The sequence below is a fragment of the Pieris rapae genome, chromosome 2 (assembly GCF_905147795.1).
Source record: "Pieris rapae chromosome 2, ilPieRapa1.1, whole genome shotgun sequence".
NCBI lineage: Eukaryota > Metazoa > Arthropoda > Insecta > Lepidoptera > Pieridae > Pieris > Pieris rapae.
The window spans coordinates 4,673,362-4,692,183 of NC_059510.1; the positions used below are offsets into that span (position 1 = coordinate 4,673,362).

The window sequence follows — 18,822 nt, forward strand, 5'->3', positions numbered from 1 at the left end:
AATCACAGACGAGAGACACATCACTTAAAAAAGCTTTAATAAAATGTGTAAACACAAATTCTCGTATAAACCGAAGATGATATAAAAATGACAAAAACATATAATTCATTGCTTTTAGTAATAATAGATAATTATTAGAAGAACAAGACCAAGGTCTTGGGCTTGTCAAAGGGAGCGGTGTCACGCTCCAAAGACGTCCTGTAAGCGAAATAACCTCTCAGTTCCCTCATTGTCCCCAAGACTTTATAACCAATTGCATATCTTAATTATTTGCTTTGTAAAATGAACTCCCCCTGTTTCGCGAGTAGTCCGTATATTTTTCGTAATATATCGGACGGTTCGAGTTCTGAAACTGATGATAGTTCTGATTCCGGTTGTGATAAAATTGTGGAAGGTTTTCGAACGAAATATAACGATCCGAAGCGAAGAACAATTAATAAAGTTAGTAAAAAAATACTTAAAGCAATTGAACGATTAACATGCAGTATAAAAAGGAGTGTGAAGAAAGCAAACTCAGTCAAACAAGCGAAAGGTAAGTAATTTTGGTGTTGCAACAGATTACGCCTACAGAAAAGTTCGTCCGTAGATATTTGTCTTAAGAGGTATTACTATAAACTATGTTTAGTCATTTTTTACAGTACGTTATATTTTAAATTAATATTTGCGTAGTAAAGAGAATTTCGCATCTATTAAACCGATTGTTTAGTTACGTGTACCTTTATGACCTATAACATCAACTGCACTATGCATAATTAAAAAATACAATAACACAAAGAACCTATATTTTTTTAACTTCGATTACAAATCCTAAAAAAGTTTAACATCTTTAATGAAAAACTAATTTATCTAGGTATATTTCTCATAACGACATACACTGTATATTATAATAATCATATAATATGTATGAAAGGATCAAGATACATTATCGGTCGCCGTAGCAACATTTTGCGTAACTTATAATAAGGTTATACGCAAAAATATGATAAATAGACCCTTCAATCTCGGTGAAACATTTGGGATAAAGTTTTTGTTATATTCTTCTCTTTATTGAGGACTTCTTTACGTGCATTATAGATTACACGTTAGTAAATAGAACATAAAAATATTGAATCTTTAGTAATATATACAATTTTTAGAATGGATGTCGTGGTGGTATGATGATAATTCATTTGTATAATTAATTTTTAATATTAGAAATAATTAATTATATATAATTCGAAGTAATTAAGAAAAAAGTATGTATTGATTTAAATGGTTCATTTTATTTTTTAAATTTTACGTTTCCTTTTGCTAATTTGTTCTGCTTCAGCTCACAACATGACAGACAGACAGACAGACAACATGAAAATGCGCCATTATTGCAGACAAAGATATTTTTATTCTATTTCTCTATCTTCAATTCAATATGAAATATAAGAACTCCAATTACTTAACTGCATTAAATATCTCACAATGTGCATGCGAATATGGACATAATGGGCCAACGATTTATTTGTATTGGGTCAACGGACGCGTACTATGTTGCTTTGAAATGTACACCGCAGTTTACATTCTATTTTCTCATATTACTCTGCAAATATAGGATTTGTATGAAACATTTCAATAAAACGATGCGTCTGTAGTGCAATAACTGGCTGGCAATAACTAAATAATTATGGTTTAATCATTGCGATGAGGAAAATTTAAAAAAATAGTTACATATTTCTTCTTAATAATCTTTATTTCTTCTCTCAAATATTAGACACAATATACAGGAATGTTTCGATAAAGTAACTTTACTTTATGGCACTGGCCCCCACACTAGGATTGCCTGTGTTGTGGGCAGCCAGTCTCGTTCTCTTTCTTTCTTCTATATTTCTTTCTTCTCAATTTCTACTTTACTTACTTCTATATTTCTTCTCTGCATTGAGAAAAAATAAATATCTAAATATCCTAAGATAGGCGCCGCTGACCTACAGAAATGGTCAGTGGATCGGATGACACCAAACAAACATGAGCAATTTTTTTGAATATGGGGCCGTCATGTATTTTTTCTTATTTGGTGGTTACGTCAACAGTAATTATTTACTTATTACACATATTACCCACAAATTGTCTATGCTTGAAAGACAAATGAATTTTCGAGGATTCGCACAAAATTTACGTTTATTTATTTATTACATAAATACATTATCCTTACAGAATATGCCAATACGATAATGTCGAGAAACATTTAATAAAGTATAATAAGGTGCAATATTAAACACCTTTGACACCCACATTGAGAATATTATCACAATATCGCTACTGTGAATTCTCTCTGCGAATATAAAAATATATCGATAAAGTCGGTGACAGCATTCAGTAGGCGTACGTCCTGGATAACGGGGATCTGTGCAACAGACTGGTTCTTGCCCTTGGTATCGCCAAAAACCTAAGCCTTCGTCGTCACACATATCCCATAGGTACTAAGAAACCCAGTTCTAGGAGTATACTTGGGTTGCACACTACCCCCCACTTGATGTACTAATATTTTTGAAAGATTTTCTTTCTTTTGCTGACAAGATGAAGGATGGGGTATAAACGGCAGTAAATCTGCTTACGTATTTATCCCTATTAACCTCTCCATGTCCCTTTACGTCATAAAATTATTAATACATACATTTTCATATCATATCATAGTGTATATAAATTTTATTTTCTTTAATAATAAATACTTTCAAAACTGGTATAAAAAATTACTATTCAAAACCACTTATTTGTCAATTATATTCAGGCAATGTATTGGTAGATCACATTTATTCTAACTCACTGAAGCGTATATTTGCTATGAAAAAGGCGGAACTGTGGCTGTCAAAATAATGCGTAGACGCACCCCACTGCGCTGTAAAACCTTTATTCTCCATCCGGTCTCATCTTATTGCTGCAATCTATTGAAAAACGACCTAATTGTATGACCTACTTTCCATTACCATTTTTATGAACAATATGAGTAAGTTTGGTACTGATCTGGTTGCCTCTACTACATGACGCTCTAACGCTAGAGTTATCTGTTTATCATTTTCCTTGTAGGTATTTGCGTAAAGAAAACCATTCTAGAAAAGAGCACCCACTTACTAATAACTAACGGTGATAGTACACCGTAAAATTTTGGGTATTTGACGTCTCCGCTATGTGTGAAGTATTTCCGAACCAATTCGACTTAGGGTCCTTCAAGAAAAGAGCGTACTGATTCTTAAAAGGCCGGCAACGCACTCGCGAGCCCTCTAGCATCGAGAGTGTCCATGGGCGGCGGTCACTTAACATCAGGTGAGCCTTCGGCCCGTTTGTTCCCTGTTCTATAAAAAAAAATGTTTTCCGTCACCGCATGAACAGGTATTTTGACGACTTATAAAGTTATATCCAGAACGGATCCCTACAATATATAGAGAACAATGCGTTAGATATGTAATGCAATAATCGTAACGGCCTCGATCCTTAACATCGCATAGCTCATCAAATTGCGTTATGAGGTTCCTTTCAATCAGAACACCAGAGAATGACAGATCATGTCGCTTGTCTACGCCTGTTGAACTAGAGCCGCTGTTGACCGATCGTAATCAAAGGATGTTCGTCGTTTCGTTTCGTCTTTTGTTTTACATTGTCATCCACCCGGTTTTCGAATTCCCACCCCTAGACGAAGGCCACCCATAATTTAAGTTTAGAATTTTGACGAGTGACCTTGATTGACCTTCTCATACTTTACGATTGGAAAGAAATGTTTGCGAGTTTGAGAATTGCGAGGAAATGGCGTACAAAGCTCTTCCCACGAGAATTAAATATGTTGTTGTGAAATTTGCTTCATTGAATTGCATTTATATCAAATATTTGCGTGATGTGTATACGGTTCTCAATACATTTGTAATTATATATTATTTGTACATTTGTATATTATTTGAGAGCTGTGTTTAAAAATCACTGTTACTAGAGGAACATAAACATTATTCATGATTTTATACAAACTTTAAAAATAGTTTTTTGTTACTAGATGTACTTTTAGTTTCCTTCAGGACAAGAAATTTGTCTAGTGTAACACTTTCTTCTTTTGTTTGTAAGTTCGTTATTTAATGTATTTATTTAAGTTTACCACATAATACATAATATTGAATCTGTGGTTAATGATACAAAATCTTTTATTTAAAATGTATGACAATTTAGATAAACACAAAATGTTAAAAAAAACGGAAATTTTTGTTAAGAAGAAAAAAATTACCAACCAAACAGCGGATATGGTAGGAGATAGGCACTTGACAGTGCTTTATTTAAAATTACTCAGGCCACTACCCGAATACAATATCCAAATCCCAATAAGTTCTACTTCTGTTTAAAAAAATCGAAGGAGAGGTGTTCCATATAGTAGTGGTATACGGCAAAAAACTGTATAAAACGCTCAGTTGCTGAACGATGAGATCGTGGTGATACGGTTGAGATTTCGTATTTTACCTCGACATCGCCGGGAGAAACATTTAAATTATTTAAAAAAAAACAGCTCCAATACAAACATATTTGTTTTTAATTAAAAAGTGTACTTAAACTTGTGGATAGTTATAAAAATATGATTTTGGTACGTGATAAAACTGCATCGTTGTTATATTTTCTAGTCTTTGATATACTCGAATACTACACATTAAAATAATTGAAGGTAATATGGCAACATGTTACTAGAATTATTTGAAATGTTGTTATCAGTCCCCTTGACGTTACTTCCTAAACACGACTACTGCAAAGCATTTAAAACGTCAACCTAAAGTTACAGTCTATAAGAAAATTCACAGAAAATTATTGACTACTTTCAATTTACAGTAATATTTCAGGATATCCATAAAATATAATAAATGAACGTAACAGTTGATAAATTACAGAAAGCCTACGTGTTAGTTTTGATAGCTTAATGGATGTTTTTGAATGCCTAGAATGTAAATGATGGATGAGCTTAAAGCTGACGCCACCATTCGCATTTTGTACTGACAAATTGACATGCCGCACCTTGGCGCAGTTATATGACAATATATCGCTGAGCCACAACACCATTTACGTATTTATTTGTAGTACATTTTAATGCAATAATTGCTATTGCAGATTTTTACATTACTCACATATTCCTTCTATATATATTACGGAACAATACAATAAGGAAAACGTTTAGTGAAATGATGTTTTTTCACGAATTACCGGTAGTATATGTACGTATCACAGTATACTACCATTATTGTAATTATTTACATTAAAAATAAGTTAAAAATTCTTACTTTAAACTTTTTTTGAGGCAATATACCAGGACAGGGACACTTTTATTGCCAAAAGGCTCACGAATGTGTTGGCGGCCGTTAAACATTTAATTAAACAATAAAATTCTCACTACCATGAAAAATCTGTAATTTGTATCAAATATTAATTGTGAAGTTTTGACACCGATAATTGGCTCGAAGTTGTTTTTAAAAATCAATTACTTTGATCAGTGGCTAGGATGTTGTCTGACCAAGGTACCATTTAAATTGTGGATAATTTGATTGGAGCCACGTAACTTACAACCTCTTACATGAGCTACCACGCTTTTAACATTTTTAAGCACATAAATCCCCGCAGTCTCTTTATTATAAGTTATACAAAGATATTTTTTATTAGATGTAAAACAACTGCGTAACTTAACCAACATTTTCATTCGTTTTTTAAAAATAAAAAAAATCACTTATATAATTCCTATATAGACCTATTTAGCATAATTATTAGCAGTTGACTGCGTACCGTACGTAGTCAAGACCTTTGACACTGCTTCAGTTTCTAATTTTTTTTAAATGAAATCTAAAAAGTACAGATTTGAATCCTATATAACATGATTGTCGGTTCGTGCTTAGTGTCGCATGTCGTAATCAACGTACAAAGCGGCTATTTTATTGTACTCCACATTCGGGTTCCATTGTAGAGGATCACTGTGACAGTGCCCCTCTGTTAGTGAGGTTGACCTGACCCGTGGTTTAGTGTAATTGCACAAGTGGTTTTTAATATGTGGAAGTATAGTTAAAGGTGAGAAAGTTCGGTTATGTTTATGGTCAAACGCCACCTCTCTGGTCAGAAAGCATATTTTCGAATTATCTGAAGGCATGTTATAACGGTTGGCGTGCGTAATGTCTAGTAATAAGGTGTCATTTTGTGTGTGAGGCTTGAATCTAGGACCTTGGAAAATAACTAATTTAAAGATTGCTATGTTATTTGTAAACGTGGAACATTAACCCTATTTGAACCACATGTTTAAAGGTACATTTAAATTGTGGTTTACTAATCGATTGTTAATTGGGTTAAGAACCACTTATTTAGCTCATAACTAAGGCTTTTTTCTATATCTAGTTATCTGTTATTTGTTATCTGTTAAAGTCATGGTCATCTGGATTTCGTATATATTTGAGTAATCCGATTAATTTGTAATCCTTTGACGGATAATTTAATCTTATTCGAGTTGAGAAGTTTCAATCGATTTCCAACATCAATCGGGGTACCTACTCGAAAAATAAACTCGACGTTTTGTCAAGGACCATCCAGATAGTTTGATGAAATCTTTAGATGTTGCAAACAAATTCAATTTTGTTTAAGTAATCAATATTGTAACATTTATTAATTTACACGTTCCTTATCTTAACCATACATATAGAAATAGGTTGACTTACTTTACTAGACTTAACTAAATGCCCTGTAACCCCTGGGGCAGACGGCGTCCACATTGAGTCTCCATCGCGTTTGGTATTGAGCCTCGTATTTCACCTCGCTCCAAACTGTACGGCGCCAGGCTTTCTTAGGACGGCCACGCGTCCGCTTTCCTTGCGGGTTCCAATCAAGCGCCTACTTGGGAATATGATTGGGATCCCTGCGAAGTGTATGGCATATCCAATTCTAGTTGCGTCGAAAAAAATGAAAATAATTACGTTATTAGACAACAGGGGTTCTTCTTACCAGGCAATACTGGTATGGAAAGAAAAGAAACAGCAACTGAGGGTAAAGTACAAAAAGTGCATATAAATGTACAAAAAACAAAACACATATGTAACACTAGAAATACTAACAACGTACATATATGTGGCGAGATAACGTTGTGGTATTTGCTACCGCGGCAAATAAATGGACGACCCAGTCAGTTATTACAAAAAGTTTGTTTGAAAAATTACTTTTATATGTATTTGTAGTGTTCCTAAGCAAGACTGCTATAGTAACATTTATACAAACCACAACGGTTTTATAATGTAACAATTAATAAAAATATTATGATTTTATTATATATTTCTGTAAAATAATTTAGAGAACTTAACTAAACTTAACTCTTAAAATAATAATACCTTAAGTATTGCTTGCTTTGACATATTTTATGCTCAACTACAGTTACGTAAGCAAATTAAAGTTTTTTTTATAATTATCTTGTTATTACTGGCTTTTGTACGACTATTTCTTTTAAATATTTTAAAAGTTTATTACATAAGACCACCCATTTATATCACTACATAGTGCCCGTTAACATTATTTTATTATTATAATCTTAACAATACACAGAAACACAGGTGTACGTGTATTGTGTTAGTTATAAATAAGAACAATAACACTGAACGGAAACGAATTCGATCAATTACAATTACTACATCACGCTTGGAATGAATTTTTAGGGTTACTGGGAATATTTGATTATGAGAAGGATTTCTTACTTCCATATCAACATTTAAGTTTATAGATTACTAATAAAACCTTTATTTATTTACATACAATTCAAAACAAATAACATAATACATAAAAATATATCTAATAACTAACCTTAAAATTTAATTATTAAAAAATATTATTAAAAGGAGTCCCTTTAGGCAAGGTTCCGAAGATACTGGCTGCGTTCCCCCTTTGAATAGCTAGACTAATTCTAGATATCTAATTGTATTTATATTCAGGCACCAAAATTACACCTCCAGTGTTCCAATCCAACTTTTGAAACATGAAAAACTGTCTTATCTATCTACGAAAGTAACTCGTGGAAATCCTAAAACTGTTTGAAAAGTCTCTGCTGTAGTAAGCTACAGTACTAAGTATAAGTTGACGCTAAGTTGATTAATATGTGCTTTTTAAAAAAACAGCGCTAGAGATATCATGCTCTCAGATTTTGTTATCTGTTTCCTTGACCAATTGTAATTCTTCTTTCTATATCCTCATACACCTATTGTGCCTACTACACGTTCTAACCGAGACGAGAGATTTCATTGTGTCTGTGTATCAAATCTGTGTTTCAACGAATAAAGTCGCGTGGTCAACAGCTAGAACGTGGATCAAACTAGACTAAACTTAGGTTCTGTCAGCTGTCTACTATAAGTTTAATGAACGCAATATAAATTACTTATCTACTTTACAGATATTGAATAATATTTTCACTTTAAATGGCTTAAAAGGAATCTGCATTTTATTACAATTCGACGCTTATGTTTTTTTGTTTCCTAATATTTATTCTCCAGTATATTAACGACTCGTCGACTGTAGTAGATGTCAAACAAACACAGAAGGCGCGAGTGTCGGCTGTGGTATAATTTATTGTTTGCGAACAACTCCTTTTTCCCTTTCCTCGAATGATACAAATTTACACTTTATTCACTTTTCGTTGGCGCTTTATGAGCATAATGCACATACATATCGAAGTTACGAACGCAGGTTAGGGAGAATACACATTTGTGTTAAATTTATTTTTATTATACAACCTGGGTGTATACTTATATTATGAAGACGACAGAAGTTCGGTTATGTTTGTTAGTAACAACAGAATGATTAAAAAAATATTCCACTATTAGCTATGGCACATTATTCTTAATGATATTATTTAGGAAATATATCATATGTAATACAAACATGCCATATTTTCTATTGTAAGGAGAAGAATTTGAAAATATATAATTTTACTGAACCTTTTTCTAAATCGTTTTTATAAATGGCAATTTAAAAAAAACAACATATTCAAGCATCACAAATTTAATGTGCACAGATTGAGTGATCTCGCATTATTATTAAAATAGTATGTAGTTTAAAACACATACTGACTCCTTTATAGGGGACGCAGTTTTAACTACGTAGACTTATCTTCACCACTTTGTTTACTATCTTGGTTTGTTTTAGTACACGGCAAAAAATCGTGCATGTATTTAGTTATCGTCTTGAGTTTTCTTTTAAAATCTCTTGGGTTAAAGCAAGTCGGCTCCATCACATCAAAAATTCACTTTTGAACAAACTTGCGAATTCCAGTGCATTGGCTTCTTAAATTTAGAGACAGTTGTCAAATACTTTTAAAGTGAAAAGTTATACCTTTGATTTTATAAGACATTTATGACGTCAGTATATATAGGCTTACTTAAGCTATATGTTTCTTTTTCAGTTGATGAACAGCTAGTTGACGTTTCTAAACCTCCACTGAAGTCACCCAGTTCTACACTTACTCCGAGTCCGACCAGTAAACGTAAGTAGACATTTTAATATAAATAATGAGTATAATTACGAAAAACTGACGATTTTTTCATGCTTTGGACGTCGTGGGGAAGATTGATTTATTTGATTTAACATGAATTGATAATCCGCACTGAGTAATTCGATTTTTAAATTTTCTATAGACACATCAACGACTACTTACTACTAAAACTAAATTTAAAAATACAGTTTTAAAGACAAACAATTAGCAATAAATAAATTATAATTATTTTAAACAATAGTCAAACTTAAAGAAAAACACTTTTTTACGGATTATTGTTATTTATGCATAAGAACGCTGTAAAGCACGCGAAACGTCGGTTAAATTTAAAATTATGTCTAAATAATTATAAGTTTAAATACATAACTATAATCCGTAAAAAAGTGTTTTTCTTTAAATGTGTAAAAGTTATGTTGATAAAAGCCAATACTAATAGACAAACTCCAAACTTTTCCCCAAAATACCCGTTAAAGTAACCCTATAGAGGTCGTAATATAATCTACACGTTACCTTGACGAAGCTCGTTAATCTAAATACGGAGTAATTTTATGTCACACTTTTAAAGCTAAGCCGGATTTAGTACTCACTAACGATCTCCACAAAAACGATTCAGACCTTTTCAAATTAAACGGATTCGAGATTGGGTTTCAGTTAACTTAATAATTAATACGGCGCAATAGTATAATTTATTTAAATACTAATTTAGGTGAGTCTTTTTTTATATGGACTATCAAAGACTAAGTTTTCCTAATGGCTTCAGCGTGCGACTCTCATACCTGAAGTCGTAGGTTTGATCCCCGGCTGCACACCTAAGGACTTCCTTTCTATCTGCGCATTTAACATTTGCTCGAACGTTGAAAGAAAACATCGTCAGGAAACGGACATGTCTTAGACCCAAAAAGTCGACGACGTGTGTCAGGCTCTGGAGGCTGATCACCTACTTGCCTATTAGATTTAAAAGAAATGATCATGAAACAGATTCAGAAATCTGAGGTCAAGACCTAAAGAGGTTGTAGCGCCACTGATTTAATTATTTATTTTTATCACTAAATATTTATTTGCTCAATGCAATTTTCTTTTTCTAATGCTCTTTTTTGAGACCGGCTAATAAAAATTAGCTCTTGCACTTAATTCATTACAATTTTTAATATCATTCAAAATTTTCATTTTAACCTATATAACCAGAATACTCTTGGTTAAATAAATTTAAAAGTCGATTTGTTCCTATCAAATTACTTGCGACCAATTTATAAACCGTATAATATTTTTAATAGTATTGATGCACGCGAACGCAGTATAAAATTGGCTGTATATTTTACACGCAAGTACAAGGCTAGATTTCTTAAAATCGTGTGCGTGCAACTGAAATATGATAAGTTGCATTCGGCACAATTACCTTATTACCCTTTGAATGTTTGCCAAAAAACAAGCAGAAGTTATCGGCCGTGCGTTTTTGGCACAGCGGTCCGGATCTATGCGGCGATTATGTCATGAATCGTAGTTCGTCCGCTTTCCAGTCGCCAATCGAGTCGCCAATATTTGTCTTGAAATCATAATTTAATTTTACAGTACCCATTCAATAATTGCATGTAACCATACAGCATAGACCAGACATACTCCCAAGCAGGATATTGTGCTCGTAGGCGTAAGCTCCCTAATCCCAACTCCATTCATCTGGTGGCGTCCAGCACAGGGCGCTCGAAGCGTCGAAGACTCCGCTCATTCCAATAGGCTTAATCATTTGACTTTGCGTAGATATGTTGCTTATTGCAGCATCTTCTACTGTTTTATGAGGGGGAGTATTACTTAGGACTTTAATGCAAAATTCCAACATTTCGCGCACCACCTCTTTGACCAGCTGCCAGTAGATGTATTTACAAATGGAAACGACCTATGAGCCTTTAAGAAACCAGCGAAAGTCCATCAGGTCGGCAATTCAGCCTTTGACGCTCGGCGATGCAGGTGGCCTTGGGTGGCAGTTTTATTCATTTGCTTTCCGAATTCATATATAATGTATAAAGAATATTTCCGACAACAATACTTAATTTTATGTAAAATTTGGTTTTGGACTTATAGGACATATTGTTATTGATAACAGAGTCATGGACTAATTAGCAAATCACACCTATCTTTGTTATTTATTAAAATAATAAAGATTACCTTGTCGCCGTTTTTTAGTATTCTTAACTTAAAAAATTAACTTTTAAAAAATATTTCTTATTATATATTTAAGGCTATTTTATAATATATGTAATTAATTACTTGTACGGTTGTGTAAGCAAGATTTTATTTATGTTTTAAGTTAGCTGTCTAAGCCAATACATCAATCTGATACATAAAACCCGTTTACATAGAAATATTTCAATATAATATGTACATGCAGAAAGCCGCGTGTCATTTTGTGATATTCCTGGAAGGTCACCCTCGGGAGCTTGATTTATGACATCTGCCCCTTTAAAATGCTTTGTAAGTCATTATTCGCTAAGTATAGATTTCGCACTCAACCTTAAGCGACTAATATTATCAATGATTTTTTCCTTAAGAACATATTCTATATGACACATACGAGTATAATAAAAACTTTTTGGTTTTAACTCTCTGTGCACTCTTCTCTATTTTGTTCTGTATTAATTTGGTGCTTTTGTTATTATGTGCAATAGATATACGCTAAACATTTAGTTACATCTAAGAATTATATTTTCCCTGTACCTATGTTAAATTTTGACCCTTTTCTATACTTACATAATTATAATCAATGAGTTAAGAAACGATATTTTATAATGTGACGTAAGTTGTACGTAGTTAATGTTACGAATGTTGCTATTTTTAAAAGCTTTTTATAAGTCTTGACCTATTTTTCGTTCATTATAGTGGATCCTCTGCAGTGTTTCAGAATATATTGATATAACGAATCTTTATGTATTTGTTTTTTCTTCAATGTTCCGAGTAGATTAAGAAGAAAATATCTTAAAGTACTTTTAGTACGGCTGGACTATAAAAAATGATAAAAGAAATTACTGTACAAATATATAATTTTCTATCAGCACTTTGATCCTTGGAAAATAACACACTCTTTTTATTCTACGCAAATATTAAAGTATATCGTCATAGTCGTCAAATCTGCAAACAGCTAGGCAGTGGCTAAAAATAATTTTATGCATCTGACATTGCAGTGTGGAATGTGTTACACTTATTTTTATAATATACGGCGATTTTAATATTATGTTAACCTAGTGATACAAGGTTTTCTCAATGCTTAACCCGTCTGTGCCAATGGTTTTTCTTTAATGTGGGCAACTGTGATAAATGAAAATCAGCATGGATATACTTGCCGTAAAGTATTTAAAAACCTATTTATTATTAAAACATATTTACTATTATGATTTATTGCGTACGGCGTAGGAAAACAACTGCAACCGTTATTGCCAATTCAAAAATCATTCTATAAAATAAAAATGTTTATATATACAGATGAAATCTAAGGCCACGGTAGACATCCAGAGTAGTCACTGGATTATTATCATATAGCACACCAATCTCTAGTCCTTCTTTTATTAGTATTATCAATAAGAAGTTGTTGCGAGTAATATCTACAACATACACTGTAACACACATTAATTTATTTCCCGAAGTTTCTTAAGCAATTAATTACCTTTGAAACCGCGTCTCATGTTTACCTGCAACGCGATATCAACGTATTTCTTACTAATTAGGGTCCTCATAGTTGCCAAGGTGTGTGCACATATTTACGCATTAGTATTATCCAGTTATTTGTTAATGAAAAATATATTCGTCTTGCATGATACTCACTTTTTATCGAAGTACCCAAAATGCAGAAAAATTTGGTAATATGAATTACTATACACAGGATTACTTTGAATTTCTGAAACCGGTTTATTAAATGCATTGTGACCACATCCGTAATTTGTATATAACAGTGGAAGTGTCCAATCAGTCTGGGTGACCTGCAAGTCTAGATCAACTGGTCTACTTTTAGCCCACTTTTGTTACGAATTAATTTGTAACCACCTACTTCCTTACCATCAATTGTTAACTTGAACTACGCCGTTGCTGCATTTATTTGTAAGATCCAATAAAAATATGATTTTATTCAGGACTGCAACGTTTTTAGAAAGGATGTTGGTTTTTTATTTTAACAGAAATTAGAGCGCACTAAAACCAAAATTAAAATATTTATGTTAAAAACGTAAGCCTCTATTTCTGCGCCAATTTAAATCCCGTGATAACAGGTAAGTGGGTCACTTAGTTTCAAATAAAATTGTTTTTATTCAATATTAAGATTTAAAATTTGTTACAACATTATACGTGCCATCCGCTGCCTCCTTATAAGTTTCAAATATACTATTGTTTTTCTCCGTTAGGTAAGCCAAAAATGGATAAGAAACGCCTGTGCAATTTTAATTAATAACAACTTAAATCGCCCGTGCTGATAATACATTTGTTTGTTAGTATGAAGTAGCCGGCGCGCCGAGCGGACTTCCCTTCGTTCGACGAACGCGCACCGCGTACATTCTCAGCATAAAAATAATTCTAATGCGCGCCTGCGTACTTCAACCCATTTATAATTATTAGTAAATCCCAGTGCGGGCGCATGACTGTCGCGCTTAGCTGTCGCTCGCGAAACAAAGTTTTGAACGATTGTGAACCTATTCAGAGCCCAGTTAACAAGCCCTTGTGAAAGCCGAAACTAAATCCCTAACGTCAATGTGTCTACGTAATACATTACGTCAACGTTAGCACCCACGCTAAACATACCGGCGCAGACGTGTACTTTATACGTTAACACATCGTGCTTGTGTTTGTGCATTGTATATAAACGTTTCTTATCAGTTATTAAAGTACTGGTGTGAGTATATCGATATGCCCGATAAAAATAAAAAGCGCAAGAACAATAAAAATAAAAGGAAGAACAAAGGGCAGCAGCAACCGAGTAATAATAATACACGTATTTCAACTGTAACATGTGACCAGCGACCGGAAGGTATTAAAAAAAGTGATTGTTCGGCAATAACAAGAAATGAAATCACGGAATCGCAAGAAAAACTTGTTGGTGAAACTGGTACTCCTGCAGTGACAACAAGCGTTGATTCTGAAATCTCAACTGACTTAAAACAACTACCAAAAAAAATCGAATCTTCTAGTGCCATACCACCCTCTCAGTCAACGTCAGCTGCAGGCATAATAACTAAAGAAAATACTCAATTATTCGAAGGTTATACAGTGGAATCTCCAGAAAAAACTATAAAATCAATACCAAAATTGCGAAGTGATGTAAAAAGTAAAAGTGCTGATAATGATGATCGACCTATTATTGTAGAAATTGTTGAAGGTCTTGATAAAAATGACATAAGCAGCTCCTTAGCAGACTCAAGTAATATAATTATCAGCGAATTTGAGCCTGAGGTAGAATGGGAAAACACATGTGATATAAAAAAATTTAGCTACATCGAAGAAGAAAATGTAGCTCCAGGAGTATTATCTATAATAACTCTACCACTTAACGTAGCAGAATGTGAAGAGATTAAATCTATGAGCCCCGAAGAAGAGAAATCTTTAAGACAATATTTAAATACATTAAATTTATCTTCAAATACAGGAGCTTGTAAAGAATTGGAAATTAAACCAGAAATAGAGCAGCAAGTGAATCATGATATAAAACAACGTTTACGCAAGAAACAACAGACTGAAGAAATTTATAGTTCTATGACAGGACCTGCGAGATCTTTACATGTAATTGATGAAGAAGCAAGCGGGGAATCTTCATCAGTTTCGCGTCGTCATTCTTACCTTATTGACAAAAAAAGTGAAGATGAAGAGTTAGACGATGATGTTTTCTATGCAACAAATGAAACAAAACCAGAAATCAAGTTTAGAAAGGGGCGCAAATCGAATAATTTAATAAGTCAAGAATGCATACGTGTTGATGCTCAACTTAAGAATCCAGAGATAACTGAAGCAAGAGGTTCCTGGACGACGTCGACTGTTGAAAAAATTACAGGAGCTGAAATTGTATATCTCACAGACTCATCTAGCAGCACTAGTTCTCTTTATGATAATAATGAAATTGAAGAAAAAAATGACGATAGTGATGTATCTGTGCGTATTATAACACCTACGATTGAAGTCGTTGATACCGATAAATTCTTAAAAAATGATTACAATTTTAACGTTGTCAAGTCACAAGTTGAACATAAAATAAACAATAACAGCTTAGAAGATGATAATGAGAAGGCGAACCAGAAATTTGACAATTATTATTCTGAAAACGAACGAAATGATAAAAATATTTCTAAAGATAATCACGAGATTCTTGTTTTATCAACAGATAATATAAATACTAATCTATTCGTAAAAGATGTAGAAAAGCCTATTACTGAAACACTGACTCCATCGTTGGATACGAAAAAAGTGGTAGATAATTATGATCTTGAAATAAAAGTTTTGAAATGTGAACTAAACGATGCTATAAATAATTTAATAAATGAAGTAGTTTCAGAAACAGATGCAACGCAAGAATATCACAATGATTCATTGGAACGGCAAGACTCATCTAGCAGCGTTGGCTCTTCTCAATGTACTGCAAAGTATAATCCTAAGTGTTCTTCACTAAATGATATTTCTATGGCTGAATTTGATGAAAATGATAAAAGTAATGAATCCTTAACACACTCAAGTGAAAATAAAAGTCACGTTAAAGATGTCATAATAAATGTTCAAAATATAAATCGCCATAATATTACGTATAATAGAGCCATAGAAACCCCAAGTCTGCGAGATATGTGTTTGGAAAAAATTTGTAACTTGCCATATGGTGAACAGATATTAGAAGAATTAGCTAGTGTATCACAACGATTGCAAACGCTAAGTGACCACGCTGCTCCCATTGGTTTATCAAGAATCACAACTTTTAAGGATATCAATAGTGTAAAACAAAACGGATCTAGTGTCAACACTATACCACGTGATAAAATTGTAACGCCTCCTGCTGTACAACCTCGCAAATCTTCGTTAAAAATTAATCAAGACGATGCATTAAAAAATAATTCTATAAAATCAGAGAGTAAGCGATATAACTGTCTATCTCCTTCGCAAAAAATGTTAATGGAGACAACAAATTCATTATCACATCTTAAAAATACAAACACATCCGAACAAAAAGAAAACGTAATAAACAAAATCGAATTGTCTAATCCAATTGATGTGCCATTTAAATCTCAAACTGGAAGTCGTTTATTAGCATTACTTCGCAACCCATTAGTGACTACCAATTCACAGAAACCAAAATCAAATTTTGATAATAATTCTAATATAGATGAGACACATACAAGTCAAGGCCATATAATGAGAGTTGGTAGAGAATTCCCTGTTAAACCAAGAAGTGAACAAAGTATACATAGCCCCTCAAATAATTTTAAGCCTATACCACCGCCAAAGCCGAGAAAATATTCATCATCTTTGTACGAAAGTGATGAGTCATCAGATTTTCTTGATAATTCTTTTAAGTCAGTGAAAAACCATAAAAAATATTTTCACTTCTCGACCGGTAACTTAAGTCAAGAGATAGAAGATGATATTTCCTCTATTCAAAATATGCACAGACATTATAATGACAGGTTTAGGCAAGCGAGAGCAGATCTACATCCAAGACGTCCATCTTTGCCTAAAGATTTATGTGATCAACAAATGGAATATATTCGCCGAAAAGAAAAAGAAGTTGAAGCAGAGATTTGTCGACTAGAAAGGGAACGAATTAATACACCTCAAAAAAGAGGACCTAGAGCTCCTATGTTAAATGAAGAGTTTGAAAGTGAATCTTATAAGTCATTTAATCGTATTAGAAATAGCCAAAGTCACGGGGTTTTACCGGCGCTTATTTCACCAAGTCCCGGAAAATTGTCATCAGTGTTTAGTAAAAGCCAAGAAGAATTATTAAGAAATAAAATGTATACTGAATATCTTAGCCAAATGGCAGAACGCGAGGAAAGAAAACAAAAGAAGATTATAAAAATAACCAAAACACCGTGCTCAAGTAATAATACGTATTCTAAGAGCTCATCGGAATTAACAACTTTCGATTCAAAAGTTAACAATCGCATTGAAAAAGAATTTATTGACCGAGCCAAGGATAGGTGGAATAAGTTGGGCTTTAAGGATCCAGAAACGGAAGATGAATATGATAGAAACGCTTATAAAGAACCAAAAGTGATTGAACATAAAATAAAAGTGATCGATTCTGGTGAAGAAAAAGACGTTCAAAAATTACCAAATCATTTACAAGACTTTGTGAAGTTTAGAGCGAAAGACAAAAGTGTTAAAAGTGAGAGTCCTGGTGAGTCGGAATCTAAAGAAACTGCTTCGCATGGTGTTGTTTTGTGTGCAGTGATAATATTAATATTAACAATAACTAAATATATATTTCGGTTATTCCGCCGTTGATGTATTATGATATTAAGGATTTTCAAAAACATTTAATGTAGTAGAAGCATGATATATTTCGCATGTTTTGATGTTATTATAAGTGTTAATTTGTAGAATTTGATAAATTAAATCTAAAGAAGACGCAAATGACTAAGGTAAGATAGTTCAATAAAATTCACTAATGCACATGTCACTACATATCCTAATAAAAACATAATGTTCAATAATAAATTTTGACTGAAACTTATCCACTTAGAATCCTTTAATAAAAGAGCGTACCAATTCCTTAAAGGCTGGCAACGCATTCACGACCCCTGTCATGGGCGGTATTAATAATCAACAAGTGAGCCTGTCGGTTTGTATCTGTTTCATATAAAAAAAGGAAAATAGATTATTTATCCATTAATATTTATCTTATTTAAAAAAAAATGCTTGCATAATATTGGATTAAAAGAAATAGTTGAGTCAGAAGAATCATTCTTTATTAGATTTAACAAGCTTGTTGGCATTCAGAAATACATTTTGTATTACATTGTTAGTGGTTTAATATTACAGTCATCATTACATTAAATAAATTTTCATGTTAGATATATAATAGGCATTTTGATTACGTATGGAAATTAGCATTTGCTAGATAACTGTGTTATCGAAATGGCAAATGCATAAACAAGTTAATTACTAACATGACGTTACTAGGTTTATTTTTGTTGTCGAAAATGTTTTATAATTTTTTTATTCAGGTAGCCAAAAGCAAATATATGAAAGAATTGCCATTAACTGCATAACCGAATAAAATATGACACTGATATGTATATATATTGGGGTTGTTTGTGTGTATGCCTGTGTTTATGTGTGTGTGACTGTGTATTTTTGAGAGGGTATGTGTGATCATT

At 32.8% G+C, this 18,822-nt stretch overlaps 1 protein-coding gene across 13 annotated transcripts in view; it reads left to right on the plus strand.

Annotated features, from left to right (window-relative positions):
• LOC110996449 (sorbin and SH3 domain-containing protein 1) overlaps positions 1–18,822 on the plus strand; it is a 114,374-nt gene that overhangs the window by 32,991 nt on the left and 62,561 nt on the right. For 8 of the 13 annotated variants that reach the window (XM_022264116.2, XM_022264115.2, XM_045633091.1 and 5 more), the window contains exon 1: positions 13,974–17,840. In XM_022264116.2, the coding sequence (XP_022119808.2) occupies positions 14,372–17,840 (3,469 nt within the window). In that variant the 5' untranslated portion in view covers positions 13,974–14,371. Of the gene's footprint in view, positions 1–9,400; positions 9,482–13,973; positions 17,841–18,822 lie in introns of those variants that run through there. The other 5 variants (XM_045633105.1, XM_045633112.1, XM_045633108.1 and 2 more) reach the window with 1 other exon arrangement.